The 17,362-nt window shown below is 42.6% G+C and overlaps 1 protein-coding gene across 2 annotated transcripts; it reads right to left on the bottom strand.

Moving 5' to 3' along the window:
• Positions 1–1,223: 1,223 nt before the first annotated feature.
• On the bottom strand, positions 1,224–13,714 carry rsph1 (radial spoke head component 1). Of its 2 annotated transcripts, none has more exons than XM_063893696.1 (8): positions 13,609–13,714; positions 13,390–13,503; positions 4,385–4,490; positions 4,182–4,272; positions 3,098–3,233; positions 2,866–2,934; positions 1,537–1,642; positions 1,224–1,372 (listed from the first exon to the last, which is right to left on the bottom strand). In XM_063893696.1, the coding sequence occupies exons 1-7, from the start codon at positions 13,657–13,659 to the stop codon at positions 1,556–1,558; spliced, it is 654 nt and encodes a 217-aa protein (XP_063749766.1). In that variant the 5' UTR covers positions 13,660–13,714; the 3' UTR covers positions 1,224–1,372; positions 1,537–1,555. The 2 variants fall into 2 exon arrangements, with proteins under 2 accessions (XP_063749766.1, XP_063749767.1); XM_063893697.1 differs by having other exon boundaries at positions 1,230–1,366.
• Between the last annotated feature and the right edge of the window lie 3,648 nt (positions 13,715–17,362).

Below are 17,362 nucleotides of genomic sequence, written 5' to 3'. Positions count from 1 at the left end.
GGTGCAGTTAGAGTCAGGAGGGGTTGTGAGACGAAATCGTCGTCACCTCAGACATAATCACACCGTGCTCACACCAACACGAAACGCACCCACACCAACAGTGGCTGAGGCGGCCGTACGGCCAGATGGCCCAGTACAGAACCAAGACAAGATCACCAGGTCAGGTCGACAAGTTGTCATGCCACACTACCTGACGGACTATGTTCAGTGATTGGAGTATGGACAAAAAAAGAAAAAAGAAATGAAAATGATGTTTTGAACTGATACCTTAGGAAAGAGACTAACTTTAGAAAAGAAAAAGAAAGATGTAACAATAGGATTGTTTAATTAAGTACAGTTGTACGGGGGACCGGTTTCTATGTGACACCGCACTCGCGGACCAGTTCAGTTAATGTACAAGGCAGAGAGTGGATGCCTGGATGTAATAAAGTTCAAGTAAGCAAGACTGCTTTAATCGTCCATTATGTATAGTCCGGGTAGAGGCAGAACATAAATGAAACACAGTAAACCACATTTTTTAGTTGATATACCTAAAAGGAGCTCCTTAAATCTGGTTCAACATCTCCGATGTTATATTTAATGTCTCCTGAAATGATTCAAATGAGTTTGTTGTCCTGCTGTTGTTGTCATTGTATCAACGCTCGCCTTTTGTTCATAAACATAGCATATCTTATTTCACCAATCTCTTCCTTAATTGCCTTGGTAAGTTTGATCAGGGTATATTAAAACCATCTATCTACGATCATAACTGTCCACTTCTTGGGATTGATCGGTCTGTCTGACTGGTTTACTTTTTGCAGGCCATCTTCACTGTGGCCAAACCCTCTCCTCGGTCTCTCTGAGACAGCTTTTGCTCTCAAAGTCCTCTTCAGCCTTAGCTAGATATCATCCACTCCATTTCCTCCCTATTACTTCCATCTGAGCTGTTTGACATGATGATACAATGAGAATACAGTTTATGCAAATCTGCCACAGAAATTGTATCCTACTGCGTTTCACCCATTTCTTTCCGCTCCCGCAATCAAGCAGCAACCTCCGAACAGACCACAGAAAACACATTCTCCCCCTGTTGTTAACACAAATAGTTGAATCAATAATTAGATGTATTTAATTCCCTTCGTCTATCACCTTTTTCTTTTTTTAACACTGTGAGGTAGCAGGATGCAGGAAGCCAGGTCTGGTAGATCTTTATTTATTTCAGACATATTAATCTGCTGGAGATTGCCAGACGCATTATGTGATGGAACGTTTCCTGCTGCTTCTACTGAACACCTTCATGGAAAAAGACACGGCTCGTTTACAAATGTATTAATATATATATGTTTGAGGATTGACCAGACATGTCAGTTCTCCGCCGGGTCCTTTTCTGCACCTGACAGAAGGAAACACACGTTAACACTGAGCGCCGTGTCAGCTCTGGGTTTGAACTGTTGAATTTCTGCCTCAGAAACACCATCGACAATAAAGGCTGACCTCCAGATGATGGTATATTTACAGCAGGTCTGGTGCATTCTAGGTTATTTTGATAGAGCTCACATGAGGTGTGTGTGCCTGTCTACAGCGTCAAGTCAGAAACACACTTGGGGATCCACTTGAGGATGGCAGATGAGGCCGACTCATCCCACTCCCTCTCAGCTCGGTCCTGGAGAGAATGAAGCACACACTGAGCAGAAGTTCTCAGATATATTACTAACATACATTTTGGTTTTTATTGCAAGCAGAACATACTCTGTGAAGTACACACCTTCAACACACATGTAGTTATTGACATGTAACAGTCCGCCCAATTAATCCAAATGTAAAAGCACGATATGCTGGTTTGGTATAGATCCTTTTAAAATATAAAATCACACCGTGATCATATTTTAATTATTTTTCAATGATTATGTGAATTGCAAATCATATCGCATTTGCAATATCAGTCATTAAACTGTGCAGCCACACACATGAATCCTGACGTTTCATACTGTCACTCAACGTGACCGATCGTCATGCAGGTAAAGTCCAGCATGCACTGAGAACAGCTAAGCAGGGGCGGTTCTGGGGGATGGGGGGACACACACCCGGGGCCAGTGCCCCCATAACGCTGACCTGGGATCCCCTTTTGGCCCCCTCCAAAAGAAAAGTGTATAATATTATGATTGGCTATGGTGCTGGAGCTAATGTAACTCTGCAAACATCAGCACGTGTCATCTCCAGAGGCTGTTTCCTTTTGACTTCAGGTAAGATTCAGGACTAGACATTGAGAGACTAAACATCCCCCAAAACCTATTGCTCTAGGATGTGAAGAGGAAACTTCAGCCTGGGATGCAGAGATGCTGATACAGAGGAGATTGAGCTATATTCAGTGTTGCAGCAAAAACTGATTATGTGATTAAATAAAATTGTAACTTAGTTAATAAAACAAGTACTGAATGAAATAACTACTGAAACAAAGAAGTGTAACTTAGAGTTACTGAATTAAGAATCTGTACAGAAACAAATACCAATAACTGTATTTTAGTTTATTTTACGCAATCACTTTATACCGTCTCTGTCTTTTTTAGCCGCCTTTTATTGTGGCCCCAGCCTGGCCCCGCCCCTGCAGAAGAAGGAGATGTTCTCACAGACAGAAATGACACGCCTACGGACAGAATGCTGCTCCTGAGGGGACCCTGCTGAGGTACCCCTCTCTGGAGCCCAGGTAAGGGGACCGCTGTGTTTTTAGATTTGTACCGTTCTCCTCATCAGTCGCTGGCTGGAGTTTAAGTTAGGAAAGTTGGCATGGTTACCTTGTGTCTCAGTGCAATAGTGTTTCTTTTCTGTTTGCCCTGACACAGGGTTCCAGAGGATGGGGAGGAGAGAGAGGTGTGGTTGTGTGATCACCTGCTCAGTGTGCCGGTATTCCCCGTGCTGCTCACAGCCAGCGAACACGTACTTCCCTGGGCCGTACGGCTGAGGAGAAAAGAATCTGCTGTGATTGTTCCAGAACACAATTAAAACCATGTTTTATTACAGCCTGGCTTTTATTTGTGTGTATTGTGTCATGTACACTTTTGTTGGTAAATACAATTGTATAAAAACATTGTGTAAGCATTTTGTGAGTTATTGAACTTACATTATTGTTGACAAAGTTACCAGAGTATCTGTTGTCAGAGTGGATGTACTCTCCAGCCGACTCCTTCTTGCCATTTACCCATGAGCCCTTGTACTTGGAGCCAGTTTTGTGGTAGTGGTAAATGCCCTGACCATGCCTAGCAATCACATGAGACCAAGGATGTCAGCAGGTCTGAAATTCTCTGAACAGTAACTAGAATGGGTTTGGTAATGTGCAGGTGGAAAGCTGTCGATATTGAGCCTTTGGTTGAAAAGGGATCTACATTATATAACTGTAAAAGCGTTTCAGTGACTTCATTGCATAAGTAAGGTGTGCTGGATGTTCACGCTGTAGAAACAGCATGTGCAAACTAGCTTAAAACATTAATGTTCACAAAAGCATTTTCTGTTGTCTACAGCAGAGATTTACCAACACCACACGCTCCTGTGTCATTGAGTTCAGACAGGGTTGGAGTACTCAGAAGTAGAATTAGTTTTGGCATGAAAATATACGTAAAGTACCAAAAGTACTTACTGTGTGTATGCCATTTTACAATCATTTTTATGAAATAACTGGATTATTTGTTGGATGGTGTCAATCAGTTTATATATATATGTATGTTTTTTGTTACTCTCTAATGCAGGTTTATTTGTACTTATATTTATGTGTTGTTTATTACTACTTTTTTACTTTCTAATTATGTGCAATGCCTTGTTTTGTTTTGTGCTTTTGTAACAAACAAAATCCTAGTTTGGGATTAATAATATACTTCTTATCCTATTTTATCCTATGCTGTTAAAGGTTGAGCTACTTTGAATTACTGCTGCTTTTTATACCATAGTTTATTTATTAGTTTATTTATATATATTTTTAGCTAATGACCTGAATCTGTACTGGTAACTCATTTTGTCAAATAAATGTAGCAGAGTAAAATGTCTAGTATTGTCTTCAAAAGGTAGTGGAGTCAAAATAAAGTAGTTACAGGAAGTCCTCCAAAATCTTACTTAATTACAATACTTGAGTAAATGTTCTTCAGCATATTACACCACTGAGTTTAGATGGCACAGAGCAGTGTGTGCTTTCACCAGACGTAGATAGGGCCTACCTCACATGGTGAAGCCACTCTCCCTTGTAAGCGTCTCCATTGGGGTAGGTGTAGAAACCATGACCCTGTCTCAGGTCCTCAACCCACAAACCTAACACACACACAGTTTCCAGACATTTCATAATCTTCACAAAACTCCAAACCGACACACACTGATGGAATGCAGAAGTTGGAAACTATCCCAAATAATATGCTTCTTGTACCTTCGTATTTAGAGCCATCGGGATAGTAGAAGGTGCCCTGTCCATGTTTCATGTTCTGGTGGTAGTCTCCAACATATCTCGCCCCATTCTTGAAGCTATATGTCCCCTACAGTCCAGATGAATTTTCAAAGAGACATTTATTTTGCAGGAAACATAAGTGGCAAAAACAAAACCATTGTTTTCATTATAGACTGAAAATGCATCAAAATAAACAATAAATTAAAGAATATTGGGTAAGTGTACATGGATCTCACTGTTTGTATAACTGACAATGACTAACCACTCCTTTTCTTACCATCAGGCTAAAAGAGAGAGGCAGCTGATGCTGACCTGTTGCCAGGACAACACCATTAAATGTGAAATCTCTATTTGTCAAATAGATTTAATGGAGAAATTGTTACTCCTGTTATACACTTTAACTTTGGGTGATTTGTGAGATAAAGGGAACTACTGTGTTTACTTCTTATATTCATAAATAAAGACAGCTAACTGACAAAGAGTAATATGAGTATTGGCATAGCAAAATGTACACCTCTACAAGTCACTGGTCTGCTGCTACAACTATCTTATTTTCCAATTGCATACCATTGGAGTCCTCATGGACCTTGTCCCCAGTGCTGTCTTTAATATTGACATGTCCAAGGAATCCTAGCTAAACAGCATTCAGATATTTAGAAGAACAAAGACTTGTTGCTCCACTAGCTGCACAGATGCGGTTGAATTCTCTCTTTTTTTTTTTTGTTGCGGCCAGGGCCGTAGCCAGCATTTTGGAATAAGTGAGGTCCATGATGCGCGCGCGGCGATTTAAAAAATATATATATAAATATTTTAAATTATATTGTTTTTTAGATATACATTTATGTATATGTATAATATATATATATATATATTATGTATTTATTAAATTACAAGTCACACAAGAGTTTTATTGTTTAAATGTCTTTTAATTGTATAAACCAGCATTTTCCCCCCAAAAAATGTACTGTACTATATTTACATTTTTTTTTATAGCAATAGTACACCACCATGTTTTTAAAGAATATAGGGGGTAACTTTGAACTTGATGAACTGAATGACGAATGATTCCAAAATAAAAATAATATTCAAGTAGAAATAAATCATTGCAAATTACAGCCCCTAAAAGTACAAATGGCATCACCTAAAATCTCAACAATCAACTTTTTAATCAAATGCAAGCTGAATCCTCCTATGACCAGAGGCATCCCACCGTCGAAGGATATTCTCCCGGTCCACTTCCACTTTCTGATGCACATGCATCATCGCCAGGCCCGTCAGTCTGTCGTTGGACATGGTAGATCTAAGCCATGTCTTTAGTCTTCGCATGGCTGAGAATGACCTCTCACAGGCACAAGTTGTCACTGGCAAGGTTAAGAAAATCTTCAACATACATTTTATGTTAGGGAAGAATGACAGGTTGTGTTTTTGTAGAACTTCTAGGGCAAAAGAAGGAAGGGGGCCATCTTCAAATGTATGTCTCCAGCGCTCAATTTCCTGTCTGGCAGTGTCTTGGTCAGGGAGGTCTTCGTGGTACCACCGAAGCATCTCATCCTCTCGTGCTGGTGTTAAATATTTCAAGGATGATGGCACCAAGTATGATGCAAGGATAGGGGGCTTATTATTCTTGGCAAATCTCTCATCCAACTGAGCTGTGATGTGGTCCAAGAAGGGGTAGAAGAGATTTATCCTGTAATGGTCCTCCACTGATTCTGTGGTCACGTTTGCTCTGTATGTTTGTCTCACTGATACCCTCCGCTTGGCTGGGACAACACCTATTGAATTAGCCAATGCAGTGGCTTTCTCAAAGCACAACCTGGAACCTTTGTCCTCTCTTTGGTTGGCGATGACCTGCCGCATGTTTCTTGCTTCCTCATAGGCTGTGAGGATGTCCAAATTTGTAGTCTGCAGCAGTTTGGTTAAAGGATGTATGTATCCAAGTATTTCATTTACCATCACAGCTGTAATTATGGTCTCAAATGATTCCATGCTGTGCCTGAGGGTGGCAGCCTTTGCAGAAACAGAAGGTTTTTCAACCCCCATTTTTTCCAACACAGAATGCACCGCTGTGAACTTCTCCACAAATGCGCTGAGGGTGGTTGATCTGCTGCTCCATCTTGTGTCACTCATGAGTGGGATTCCTGATTTTTTTGTTGTTTGACCTTCTTTACTGGTTTCTGCCTCCAAAGCACCTTTTCTGGCACTAGATCCTGAAAAGAACACTGCAATTTCCTCAATAATAGACATTGTATTCCTCACTATAGGCAGATCTGAACAGCCATGCACTACAACTAAATTAAGTGCATGGCTCCTGCAGTGGGTGTACATTGCCCTGGGATGAACATCACTGATTCTTTTTTGGACTCCACTCACATGGCCACTCATTGTAGATGCCCCATCATATCCTTGGCCCCTTAAATACTCAGTGTGAAGTCCCAGTCAAAGGGCAGAATCCAAGAAAGTCCTCTCTTATTTCAGAACTCTCTCCCTCCCCACTCACATACCGAACGCAGAGTGATAGTTGCTCAATTCCACTGATATCCATTGACTCATCAGCTAAAACAGTGAAGAACTTCGCTGTTTTGATATTGTTGATAAGAGTCTCCCTTATGTCCTCTGCACAGCATGCAATGAGATCATTCTGAATTTGTGGGGATATGTATTTTGCATTCTTGGCTGCAGTCTCCAGATGTTGCTTGAGTGTAGTGTCAAACTGTGCTTTCCAGTTAACAAAATAGTTAAAATTTCCATTTTCACTGGATCCCTCCCAGTTCCCCCGGAAAGGCACATTTCTTTTCCCTAAACATACAATGATGTCTATGATGGAGAGTGTTACGTCCCCACTAAAGTCTAGGGGACCTGGAGACTGTAACACGCGACAACCAATTAATGAGTAAGTCAGGTTAAAGGTCACAGACAATGTTTATTTGTACTCACAAAAGAATACACAACAAATGTTCTTCAGGTGAGGAGGAGGAGGAGACAAGGGAGATTGTGCCAAATAAAAGAAATAAATATAACAAAAACCAGGCCTATCTCTACATCTCTCTTCTGAAACAAACTCAACCAAAAACCCTCACTTCCTGAACTACTAATAGTGGACAAAGCAAAATACAGGGGTGGCAACAATCCGCTAACCTAGTGTGTCTAACATAGGTTATCTACGTGATGAGATGTAAAGGGTACCCCAACTTACCTAACTCCTCCACCTCCCACCACACACACACAGTCACAACATATAGCATAGGATACGCGATTGTCACAATAGTTTAACACGCAGTCAAATTGAGGCTCTCCAGTCAGCAGCAGGCCCAGCAGTCAGACCGAGAAGGCTTCCTGGTTGTCTCCTTTATGGCTGGTCCTGGGTGCTGATTGGTCAGCTGAGGGTGAGGAGCCAATCAGTCATCAGTCAGAGATGCCCAGGCAGGTACTGATCAGCTGCTGATTAGCTGTAGTGAATGACAGGGAGTAGAGAAAAGAGCAGGAGGCAAGAAACAAAAGTACAGCCTGCTCGGCACGTAACACCCCCACACATATAAATCCAAACAGTATGTTTGGACCTGACAATACCCTTTACATAGCACGAGATAGTGCATCAGCCAGAATATTATCGGCTCCCTTTTTATGACTTATTTCAAGGTTGTAGTTCCCAACAATCAATGACCAACGCATAAGGCGTTGATTGTGATTGTACATTCTTGCAAGAAAAACCAGGGGATTATGGTCAGTATATACCTGAATAGGTTTGACACTGGAGCCAACATAGACCTCAAAGTGCTGCAATGCAAACAATAGGGCTAAAGCTTCCTTCTCAATGGTGGAGTACTTAACTTGATGTTTGTTAAACTTCCGGGAGAAGTAACTCACGGGATGATCGATGCCCAGTGCATCTGGTTGCAGAAGAACGGCCCCTGCTCCAACTCCACTGGCATCGACCTCAAGCTTGAAGGGTATCGAAAAGTCAGGTGCAGAAAGAACAGGAGAGCAACACAGAATACCCTTAAGGCTTTCAAATGAGTGTTGGCACTCCCCAGACCATACAAAAGGTTTGGAGGGACTGGTCAACGTAGTCAGTGGGGCTGCCACCGAGGAGAAGTTTCTGCAAAAACGGCGATAGTACCCTGCCATTCCCAGGAAGCGGCGAAGTTCCCTCCTGGTGGATGGCACCGGCAGGGAGGCAATTGCCCTGATCTTTGCATCAGCAGGGCAGACCTGCCCTTGGCCAACCTGTTGACCAAGGTAGAGGACGGTACCTTTTCCAAACTCACATTTGGCAAGGTTTAGTGTTAGGGATGCAGCCGACAAGCATTTAAATACTTCACTTAAGGTACTCATGTGGCTAGGCCAGTCATTAGAATAGACCACAATGTCATCCAGATATGCCTTACACTGTGGAACATGTCCCAATACAAGATTTACCAGCCTCTGAAAGGTGGCAGGGGCATTACACATTCCAAAAGCATCACAGTGTACTGAAAGAAACCGTCAGGGGTTACAAAAGCTGATATATCAGAAGCACGCTGTGTTAAAGGAACTTGCCAGTATCCCTTTAACATGTCCAACTTACTGACATATTTTGCGGGACCAATCTCATCAATACAGTCATCAATGAGCGGTAACGGGTGTGCATCGGGGACAGTGACAGCATTGACTTTGCGAAAGTCAGTGCAGAATCTGGGACTTCCATCTGCCTTTGTGTCCAGCAGACAAGGTGAACTCCAGGGACTAGAGCTAGGCCTTGCAAACCCATTTTGAAGGAGATACTCAACTTCCTTTTTCATAACTTCCCTCTTAACTGGGTTAACCCTATACGCACGCTGTTTGATGGGCAAAGGGTTGGTCAACACAACATCATGAACTATGACAGAAGTTTGTGAGGGAGTGTTATTGAAAAGACATTCAAAGTCTAATATCAGGGACTTAATGTCATTTCCCTGATTATCAGGGAGATGAGACAAGTAGTGGGGCAAATCCAACAATACCTCAGCATTGCTTAGTCTTGCCCCCTGTGGTGTTGCATTGCGCATCACCAACTCATCTTCATCCTCATTTGAGCTCACCTTTGTAATTGAAGCCATAGGAGAGACTAATGTCCCCACCTGGTGAGCTTTGGAAGACTAATTTTGATCATCCCGGGAGCAGTACCTCTTTAACATGTTGACATGACACACTCTGGTAGGACGTCTGCGGTCAGGTGTTTGAATGACGTAATTTGTTTCGCCGAGCTTCGCATCTACAACATAAGGACCAGAGAATTTAGTAGACAGAGCAGAACCAGTTACAGGCAATAGAACCAATACTTTGTCTCCTGGCTGAAACAAGCGCGCTACTGCCTTCTGGTCGTAGCGTTTCTTCATTTTCCCCTGGGAAGAGGCCAGAGCCTCCCTAGCCAAGGAACAGGCCCGCTTTAGACGCTCCTTAAGTTTGGCAACATACTCCGGGATACTGCAAACTTTATTCTTTGGCATGATCAGATGCTCTTTAAGAACCCTTAATGGTCCTCTGACCTCATGTCCAAACACTAACTCCGCAGGACTAAAGCCTAGAGACTCCTGAACAGCCTCCCGGGCAGCGAATAACACCAAAGGAACACCATCATCCCAATCTCTATGAGACTCATGGCAATGTTTTCTTAGCATGCATTTCATGGTCTGGTGAAATCTCTCTAGTGCCCCCTGACTTTCAGGATGATACGGGCTGGATGTCACATGCTTGATACCTAAGGTGTCAAGTACCCTGGCGAACACTTTAGACATAAAGTTGGTTCCTTGATCCGTTTGAACCACCTTGGGTAGACCAAAGAGGGAAAAAAACTTCAAAAGTGCCCTGGTGACAACTGGAGCAGTGATTTTCCGTAGTGGAATGGCTTCTGGGAACCTAGTGGAAGCACACATGACAGTTAAGAGAAACTGATTTCCTGTTTTAGTTTTTGGCAAAGGTCCCACACAATCCACAATCACTCTTTCAAATGGCTCCCCCATTACTGGAATGGGGATGAGAGGAGCAGGGTGAATCACTTGATTCGGCTTACCAGCAACCTGGCATACATGACATGATCGACAATGAAGAACAACCTCTGACTTGAGTCCTGGCCAAAAGAAATGTTTTAAGACTCGGTCATAAGTTTTTGTTACCCCCATGTGACCTGACCACAGATGATCATGAGCCAAGGACATCACTTGAGAACGATAGGCTGTTGGCACAACAACCTGATAAATTGCACAGGAGTCTGACTCTTCACAGGTCTCACTAACCCAACGACGCATCAATAGGCCATCCTCGATAATGTAGGCCCTCTTCTTTGACTTGGCGTCTTCCTCACTGGTAACAGAAGAGAGACATTTGGAAAGTGTTTTATCACTTAGCTGGGCTGCCAAGAATTCTTCCCTAGAGGCAGGCAGTTGTACAAGTTCTGTGCAGTTAAGGGATGATCCAGCACCAGCAGACCGGGCCTCCTCGGGCAGCTTGTCCGACTCAATCGTGACATGAGGAAACTGCCCTGTAGCAAGAAAAGAGTCAGACAAGTCATCTCCATATTTTTTTGAATCCCGGACGAGCCCCCATTTGTGTTACGTCCCCACTAAAGTCTAGGGGACCTGGAGACTGTAACACGCGACAACCAATTAATGAGTAAGTCAGGTTAAAGGTCACAGACAATGTTTATTTGTACTCACAAAAGAATACACAACAAATGTTCTTCAGGTGAGGAGGAGGAGGAGACAAGGGAGATTGTGCCAAATAAAAGAAATAAATATAACAAAAACCAGGCCTATCTCTACATCTCTCTTCTGAAACAAACTCAACCAAAAACCCTCACTTCCTGAACTACTAATAGTGGACAAAGCAAAATACAGGGGTGGCAACAATCCGCTAACCTAGTGTGTCTAACATAGGTTATCTACGTGATGAGATGTAAAGGGTACCCCAACTTACCTAACTCCTCCACCTCCCACCACACACACACAGTCACAACATATAGCATAGGATACGCGATTGTCACAATAGTTTAACACGCAGTCAAATTGAGGCTCTCCAGTCAGCAGCAGGCCCAGCAGTCAGACCGAGAAGGCTTCCTGGTTGTCTCCTTTATGGCTGGTCCTGGGTGCTGATTGGTCAGCTGAGGGTGAGGAGCCAATCAGTCATCAGTCAGAGATGCCCAGGCAGGTACTGATCAGCTGCTGATTAGCTGTAGTGAATGACAGGGAGTAGAGAAAAGAGCAGGAGGCAAGAAACAAAAGTACAGCCTGCTCGGCACGTAACAGAGAGCAAAGCCTTGCGGTTAGCCATGACCTTGTCATCATATTGCTTGCTGATAACAGATTTAATATCTTTCTTTTGGCCTTGTGTGATCAACATCAAATTTTCAGCCAATTCGGTGGCTCTCTGGTGTCCCTCTGAATGGCTATGCCTTGGGATCACGCCTCTTTTATCACCAACTGCATTTTTCCAGTCAGTAAAGCCCTTTGTAAGGAAGCTAAAGTTTTTTCCTTTTACTTTATTAAAGCAGAGGCAAGTGGCACAATAAGCTGCATCCTCAGATGGCGAGTAGCTCAGCCATTCATAATTTTTCTCCCACTGGGGATTGTACCTCAGCTGTTTTCCTCCCAAGGTACGTTTGGGATAGCTATATCCCTGTGGTGCTAACCACCGATTTTGGAGTACACTTTTTTTCTCATCATCTGTAAGGGCATCACCATTAATAACTTTGTTTTTTACCCTAACCGGATCAAAGGGATGCTGAGGGCATGAACTTCCAATTTCTTCTCCCCCTATTTCCATGTTTCCCTGCTCCCTGCTGTATTCATTCTCTGCGCTTCTCTGCCCTCCCTCCTCCACTGTGTGTCTCTGCGCTTCATCATCCTCTGCGCTTCTCTGCCCTCCCTCCTCCACTGTGTGCCTCTGCGCTTCATCATCCTCTGCGCTTCTCTGCCCTCCCTCCTCCACTGTGTGCCTCTGCGCTTCATCATCCTCTGCGCTTCTCTGCCCTCCCTCCTCCACTGTGTGCCTCTGCGCTTCATCATCCTCTGTGTGCCTCTCTCCTTCCATCTCTGAATGACTCTCTTCTCTGTGCTCCAGCTTACTTTCCCTATTCTCTCTTTCATCCTCCTTGCTTTCCTGTTTACTATCTCCATCTCTGTCCTTTTCTTTCTTTTTCTTTGACAGAAATGCATCCATTGTGTTTTGTTTTAATCTCTTGGACATGGTTGGACTGCTCTTTGTGACTTGTTTTCTGTGGAATGGGTATATTAAAATTAATATGAGCTGAAAACGTGCTAGATTAACTGAACATTAATATCTAAAGGTGCCCCCTCCAAATTTAACCCATAGCCTAACCCAATAAAGTCAATAAGACTAGATGCTTATTAATCTACCTGAAAAGGAAGCTTTGGCTGATCCTACAGTATGGGTCTAATGCCAAAGTAGCCAACAAATGAGCTAAAATATCCGTTGAAGTCGTGGACAGTCCCAAAACGGATATTTAAAACGGATATTTTGCTCATTTGGACACTATTTTAACGGTACAGGGTAAAATAGTAGCCTACTTTCACTTACCAAATGGTTTCTTGACGTTGACACAGGCTAGAAGTTACTGTCGTTACTGCTATCATTCACACACTGACTTCATGTCGGCTGAACATTCTTATCCTCGCCGTCGCACGCGCGCTTTGTGTTATTTTTTTTCTTAGTTCTGCACACGTAAACGCAAAAAGCCGAAAGTGCACACAGGAAACCGAAAACAAAGCCCATGGATGTTAACCACAATCTGCAAAGCACGTTTCACAGAGGTTTAATGAGAGGTTTTTAATGTTTGATTCAGTTGGGCATTTTTGACGTTCAAAAAAAAAAAAAAAAAAAAAAACCTCGGATGAAATAAGCGAGGTCCGGACCTCCCTTACCTCTAATGTGGCTACGGCCATGGTTGCGGCTGGAACTTAGAACCTATGTTCGGTTAGGAAAGCGTTTGTCTAACGTTGGGGTCCCGTTCCTACCTGTCCGTGCCTCTTGCCGCTCTCGTAGCCGCCCTGGTAAACGTCCCCGTTGGGCAGGACCGCCCTCCCGGCTCCGTGCCTCTCTCCGGCTTCGTTCCTCCCCCCGTCATACTCCTGCAGGGACACACATCCTCACGCTAAAGCCTGCTAACGCTAACGTGCCAGTGTTCTTCATTACAACGAAAGCAAATATGTGTGACTCACAGACACTAAACTCACCCCGAGTTTCCCGCGTTCATCATCAAACTCATCAGAACCGACATCCGACATGTTTCTCGGTCCCGGTGTTTCTTCCAAACGGAAAACGTGTGCTCTGCTGTTTACAGTTACCTTGACAACGGCCGATTCCACGTGACCAGAAGTTGCATTGGTGTTTTGTGTTTTAGATGTCAGCCGTAAACTGATATCAGAAAGCACTGTTCATCATCATGCACGTATTATACATCAATGATACACATGCATTTTATTGTAGAGGAATGTAAATACTATACAAAGTGTGTCGTAGATTGAAACCAGAACAGCAACCGTTGGACAAACGTCAACACTACGTTACCATAGTAACACATTGACACTACCCAGCTGTGCTAGTGTGAAGGTAAAACAACGGAAAAAGAGCACTAAATAAAAGCATGTGTCAACACAGATAATTGTGACTCTGCTACAATATCAAAGCGTTATCAAACTCTTATTTATTACAATCTTTAAATGATCAAATGGCACCGTGCAAATGGGTGAAAGCTGATGAGGCCAATAATGGACCTGAACACCTTAACATGTGTTTGTACAAAACATCAGCCTCAGTTAGTATAGCAACATTGCCCATTCTGAGACTAGGCCCACGCATGCTAACCAGTTAAATGGATGCACTCTGTTCTGGGATCCTTGCCTTGACCATCCTTATTATTTCTTTAATAATCTTAGGTAATGATCATTTGTTATTTTAGCATTAGATCACATTTTTTGGGACATGTAGTAAATTATTTATAGAACCTTGGGGACTGCTTTAGAAATATGTTTGTATCAACTGCTATAGGTTTATGACTTCTGGGTTCCCCAACGTCTAATGGAGAACTAGTGTATTTTTTTCTATAATGTTTAAAATGTATCCCCAAAACCTAATAATCTTGGGTCCTTGCCAGATTTGGGAATAACAGTTATAATACCTTGATTCATAGTGGAAGGACATGCCATAATGTTAAGGTATGAACATTTGTTATTTCTGTTGAGTGATTTTCCAACATGAATAGAAGATTCATATAAGAAATTCCCATTTAGAAACGTAGAACAATTCGCTATATGCATGGAACGTTACTTGGAACTTCTGCAAAAATACAATCCAGCTCATAAATTTCCGGTGCGACGTCACTTGTTGTTGTGGCAGCATATACATATTTGTGAGGTAACATAGCTATAAAAAAGATTGTGTAAATAGCCTATTGTAGGCTATACCAATAGTTTTAATATAGTTGTATTAGTTAGGCCTAGCCTAGCAGTCATTTACTGTAAAAAAAAAACAAGTAAAAGATGAAAAGGTTTACATTTCAGAGCTGTGAGGGGACAGCTGAGCACTGTTGCGTCCCTCAGTGTTCATCCTCAACCACATTCAATTCGTTTTGCAGGCTCTGACAGGGACATCTGTTTCTACACAAGGTATGTAGACCTACCTTTTTAATAGCCTTAATATAATAGCTCTTGTCCTGTCCTTATTGCGTGTCCCTTTGCCCAACTTGACAGACAACTAACAGCTTCAACAAATATCAGACGCAGAAGTAAAGTTCAGGCTTTTTACTTTATCCTCAATACAATAACGTGAAATCATTTTTGTAAAACTCAAATTTAACATAAAATTCACATCCCAAAATGTCTGCTAATGTAAGAAATATATGCATGACATTTCTACTATTTTCAGGTTTTCGTCTTATGACCACCTAATGCGGTTCTGGCAGCTCATTGAACCTTCGCTGCAATTTATGGTTCGAGTCACCAGAGCAAGAACAGGAGAGACTGACTCTGCAAAGCAAAGTGCTGCCATGGTATGTTAACACAATTTAGTTGTGTGATTTTATCACGTAACCATAAGCAGTCATTCATTTCACAGTAATGGCCTATTCTATATTATGTTGTAGGAATATACAGCAAATGTAAAAACATTTAAAAAATATTTCTCATACAGTGGGGCAAAAAAGTATTTAGTCAGCCACCAATTGTGCAAGTTCTCCCATTTTTATCATAGGTATACCTCAACTAGAAAATCACATTGTAGGATTTTTAAAGAATTTATTTTCAAATGATTGTGGAAAATAAGTATTTGGTCAATAACAAAAGTTCATCTCAATACTTTGTTATATACCCTTTGTTGGCAATGACAGAGGTCAAACGTTTTCTGTAAGTCTTCACCAGGTTTCCACACACTGTTGCTGGTATTTTGGCCCATTCCTCCATGCAGATCTCCTCTAAAGCAGTGATGTTTTGGGGCTGTCGCTGGGCAACACGGACTTTCAACTCCCTCCAAAGATTTTCTATGGGGTTGAGATCTAGAGACTGGCTAGGCCACTCCAGGACCTTGAAATGCTTCTTACGAAGCCACTCCTTTGTTGCCCTGGCGGTGTGTTTGGGATCATGTCATGCTGAAAGACCCAGCCATGCTTCATCTTCAGTGCCCTTGCTGATGGAAGGAGGTTTTCACTCAAAATCTCACGATACATGGCCCCATTCATTCTTTCCTTTACACGGATCAGTCGTCCTGGTCCCTTTGCAGAAAAACAGCCCCAAAGCATGATGTTTCCACCCCCATGCTTCACAGTAGGTATGGTGTTCTTTGGATGCAACTCTGCATTCTTTCTCCTCCAAACACGACGAGTTGAGTTTTTACCAAAAAGTTCTATTTTGGTTTCATCTGACCACACGACATTCTCCCAATCCTCTTCTGGATCATCCAAATGCCCTCTAGCAAACTTCAGACGGGCCTGGACATGTACTGGCTTAAGCAGGGGGACACGTCTGGAACTGCAGGATTTAAGTCCCTGGCGGCGTAGTGTGTTACTGATGGAAGCCTCTGTTACTTTGGTCCCAGCTCTCTGCAGGTCATTCACTAGGTCCCCCCGTGTGGTTCTGGGATTTTTGCTCACCGTTCTTGTGATCATTTTGACCCCACGGGGTGAGATCTTGCATGGAGCCCCAGATCGAGGGAGATTAGCAGTGGTCTTGTATGTCTTCCATTTTCTAATAATTGCTCCCACAGTTGATTTCTTCACACCAACCTGCTTACCTATTGCAGATTCAGTTTTCCCAGCCTGGTGCAGGTCTACAATTTTGTCTCTGGTCTCCTTTGACAGCTCTTTGGTCTTGGCCATAGTGGAGTTTGGAGTATGACTGTTTGAGGTTGTGGACAGGTGTCTTTTATACTGATAACGAGTTCAAAAAGGTGCCATTAATACAGGTAACGAGTGGAGGACAGAGGAGCCTCTTAAAGAAGAAGTTACAGGTCTGTGAGAGCCAGAAATCTTGCTTGTTTGTAGGTGACCAAATACTTATTTTACCGAGGAATTTACCAATTAATTCTTTAAAAATCCTACAGTGTGATTTCCTGGATTTATTTTTCTCATTTTGAGGTATACCTATGATAACAATTACAGGCCTCTCTCATCTTTTTAAATGGGAGAACTTGCACAATTGGTGGCTGACTAAATACTTTTTTGCCCCACTGTATGTATCTATGATATCAAAAACACACTTTATATTTATTTATTTATTTGTAATCTAACTTCAATACTAATTGCTGTTTTTTTTTCATCTGATAGGAGAAGAAGTCTCGTACTGAAACCACTCCGAGGCCTCAAGGTGCACAGCCCTCTGGCGAAAAGGTGAAGAAGTCTCTTGGCAGCTTCTTCAAGACTGCCGTGGCCTCTTCTGCTTCTCCTATGCAACTTCAAGATGTCGCTGAGGCAGAGTTAAACACTTACCTCATGACCCC

Source organism: Eleginops maclovinus, chromosome 10 (genome assembly GCF_036324505.1).
Source record: "Eleginops maclovinus isolate JMC-PN-2008 ecotype Puerto Natales chromosome 10, JC_Emac_rtc_rv5, whole genome shotgun sequence".
Classification (NCBI taxonomy): Eukaryota; Metazoa; Chordata; class Actinopteri; order Perciformes; family Eleginopidae; genus Eleginops; species Eleginops maclovinus.
Note: the sequence above shows the minus strand (reverse complement) of the source record. Positions and strands in the feature narration are given on the sequence as shown.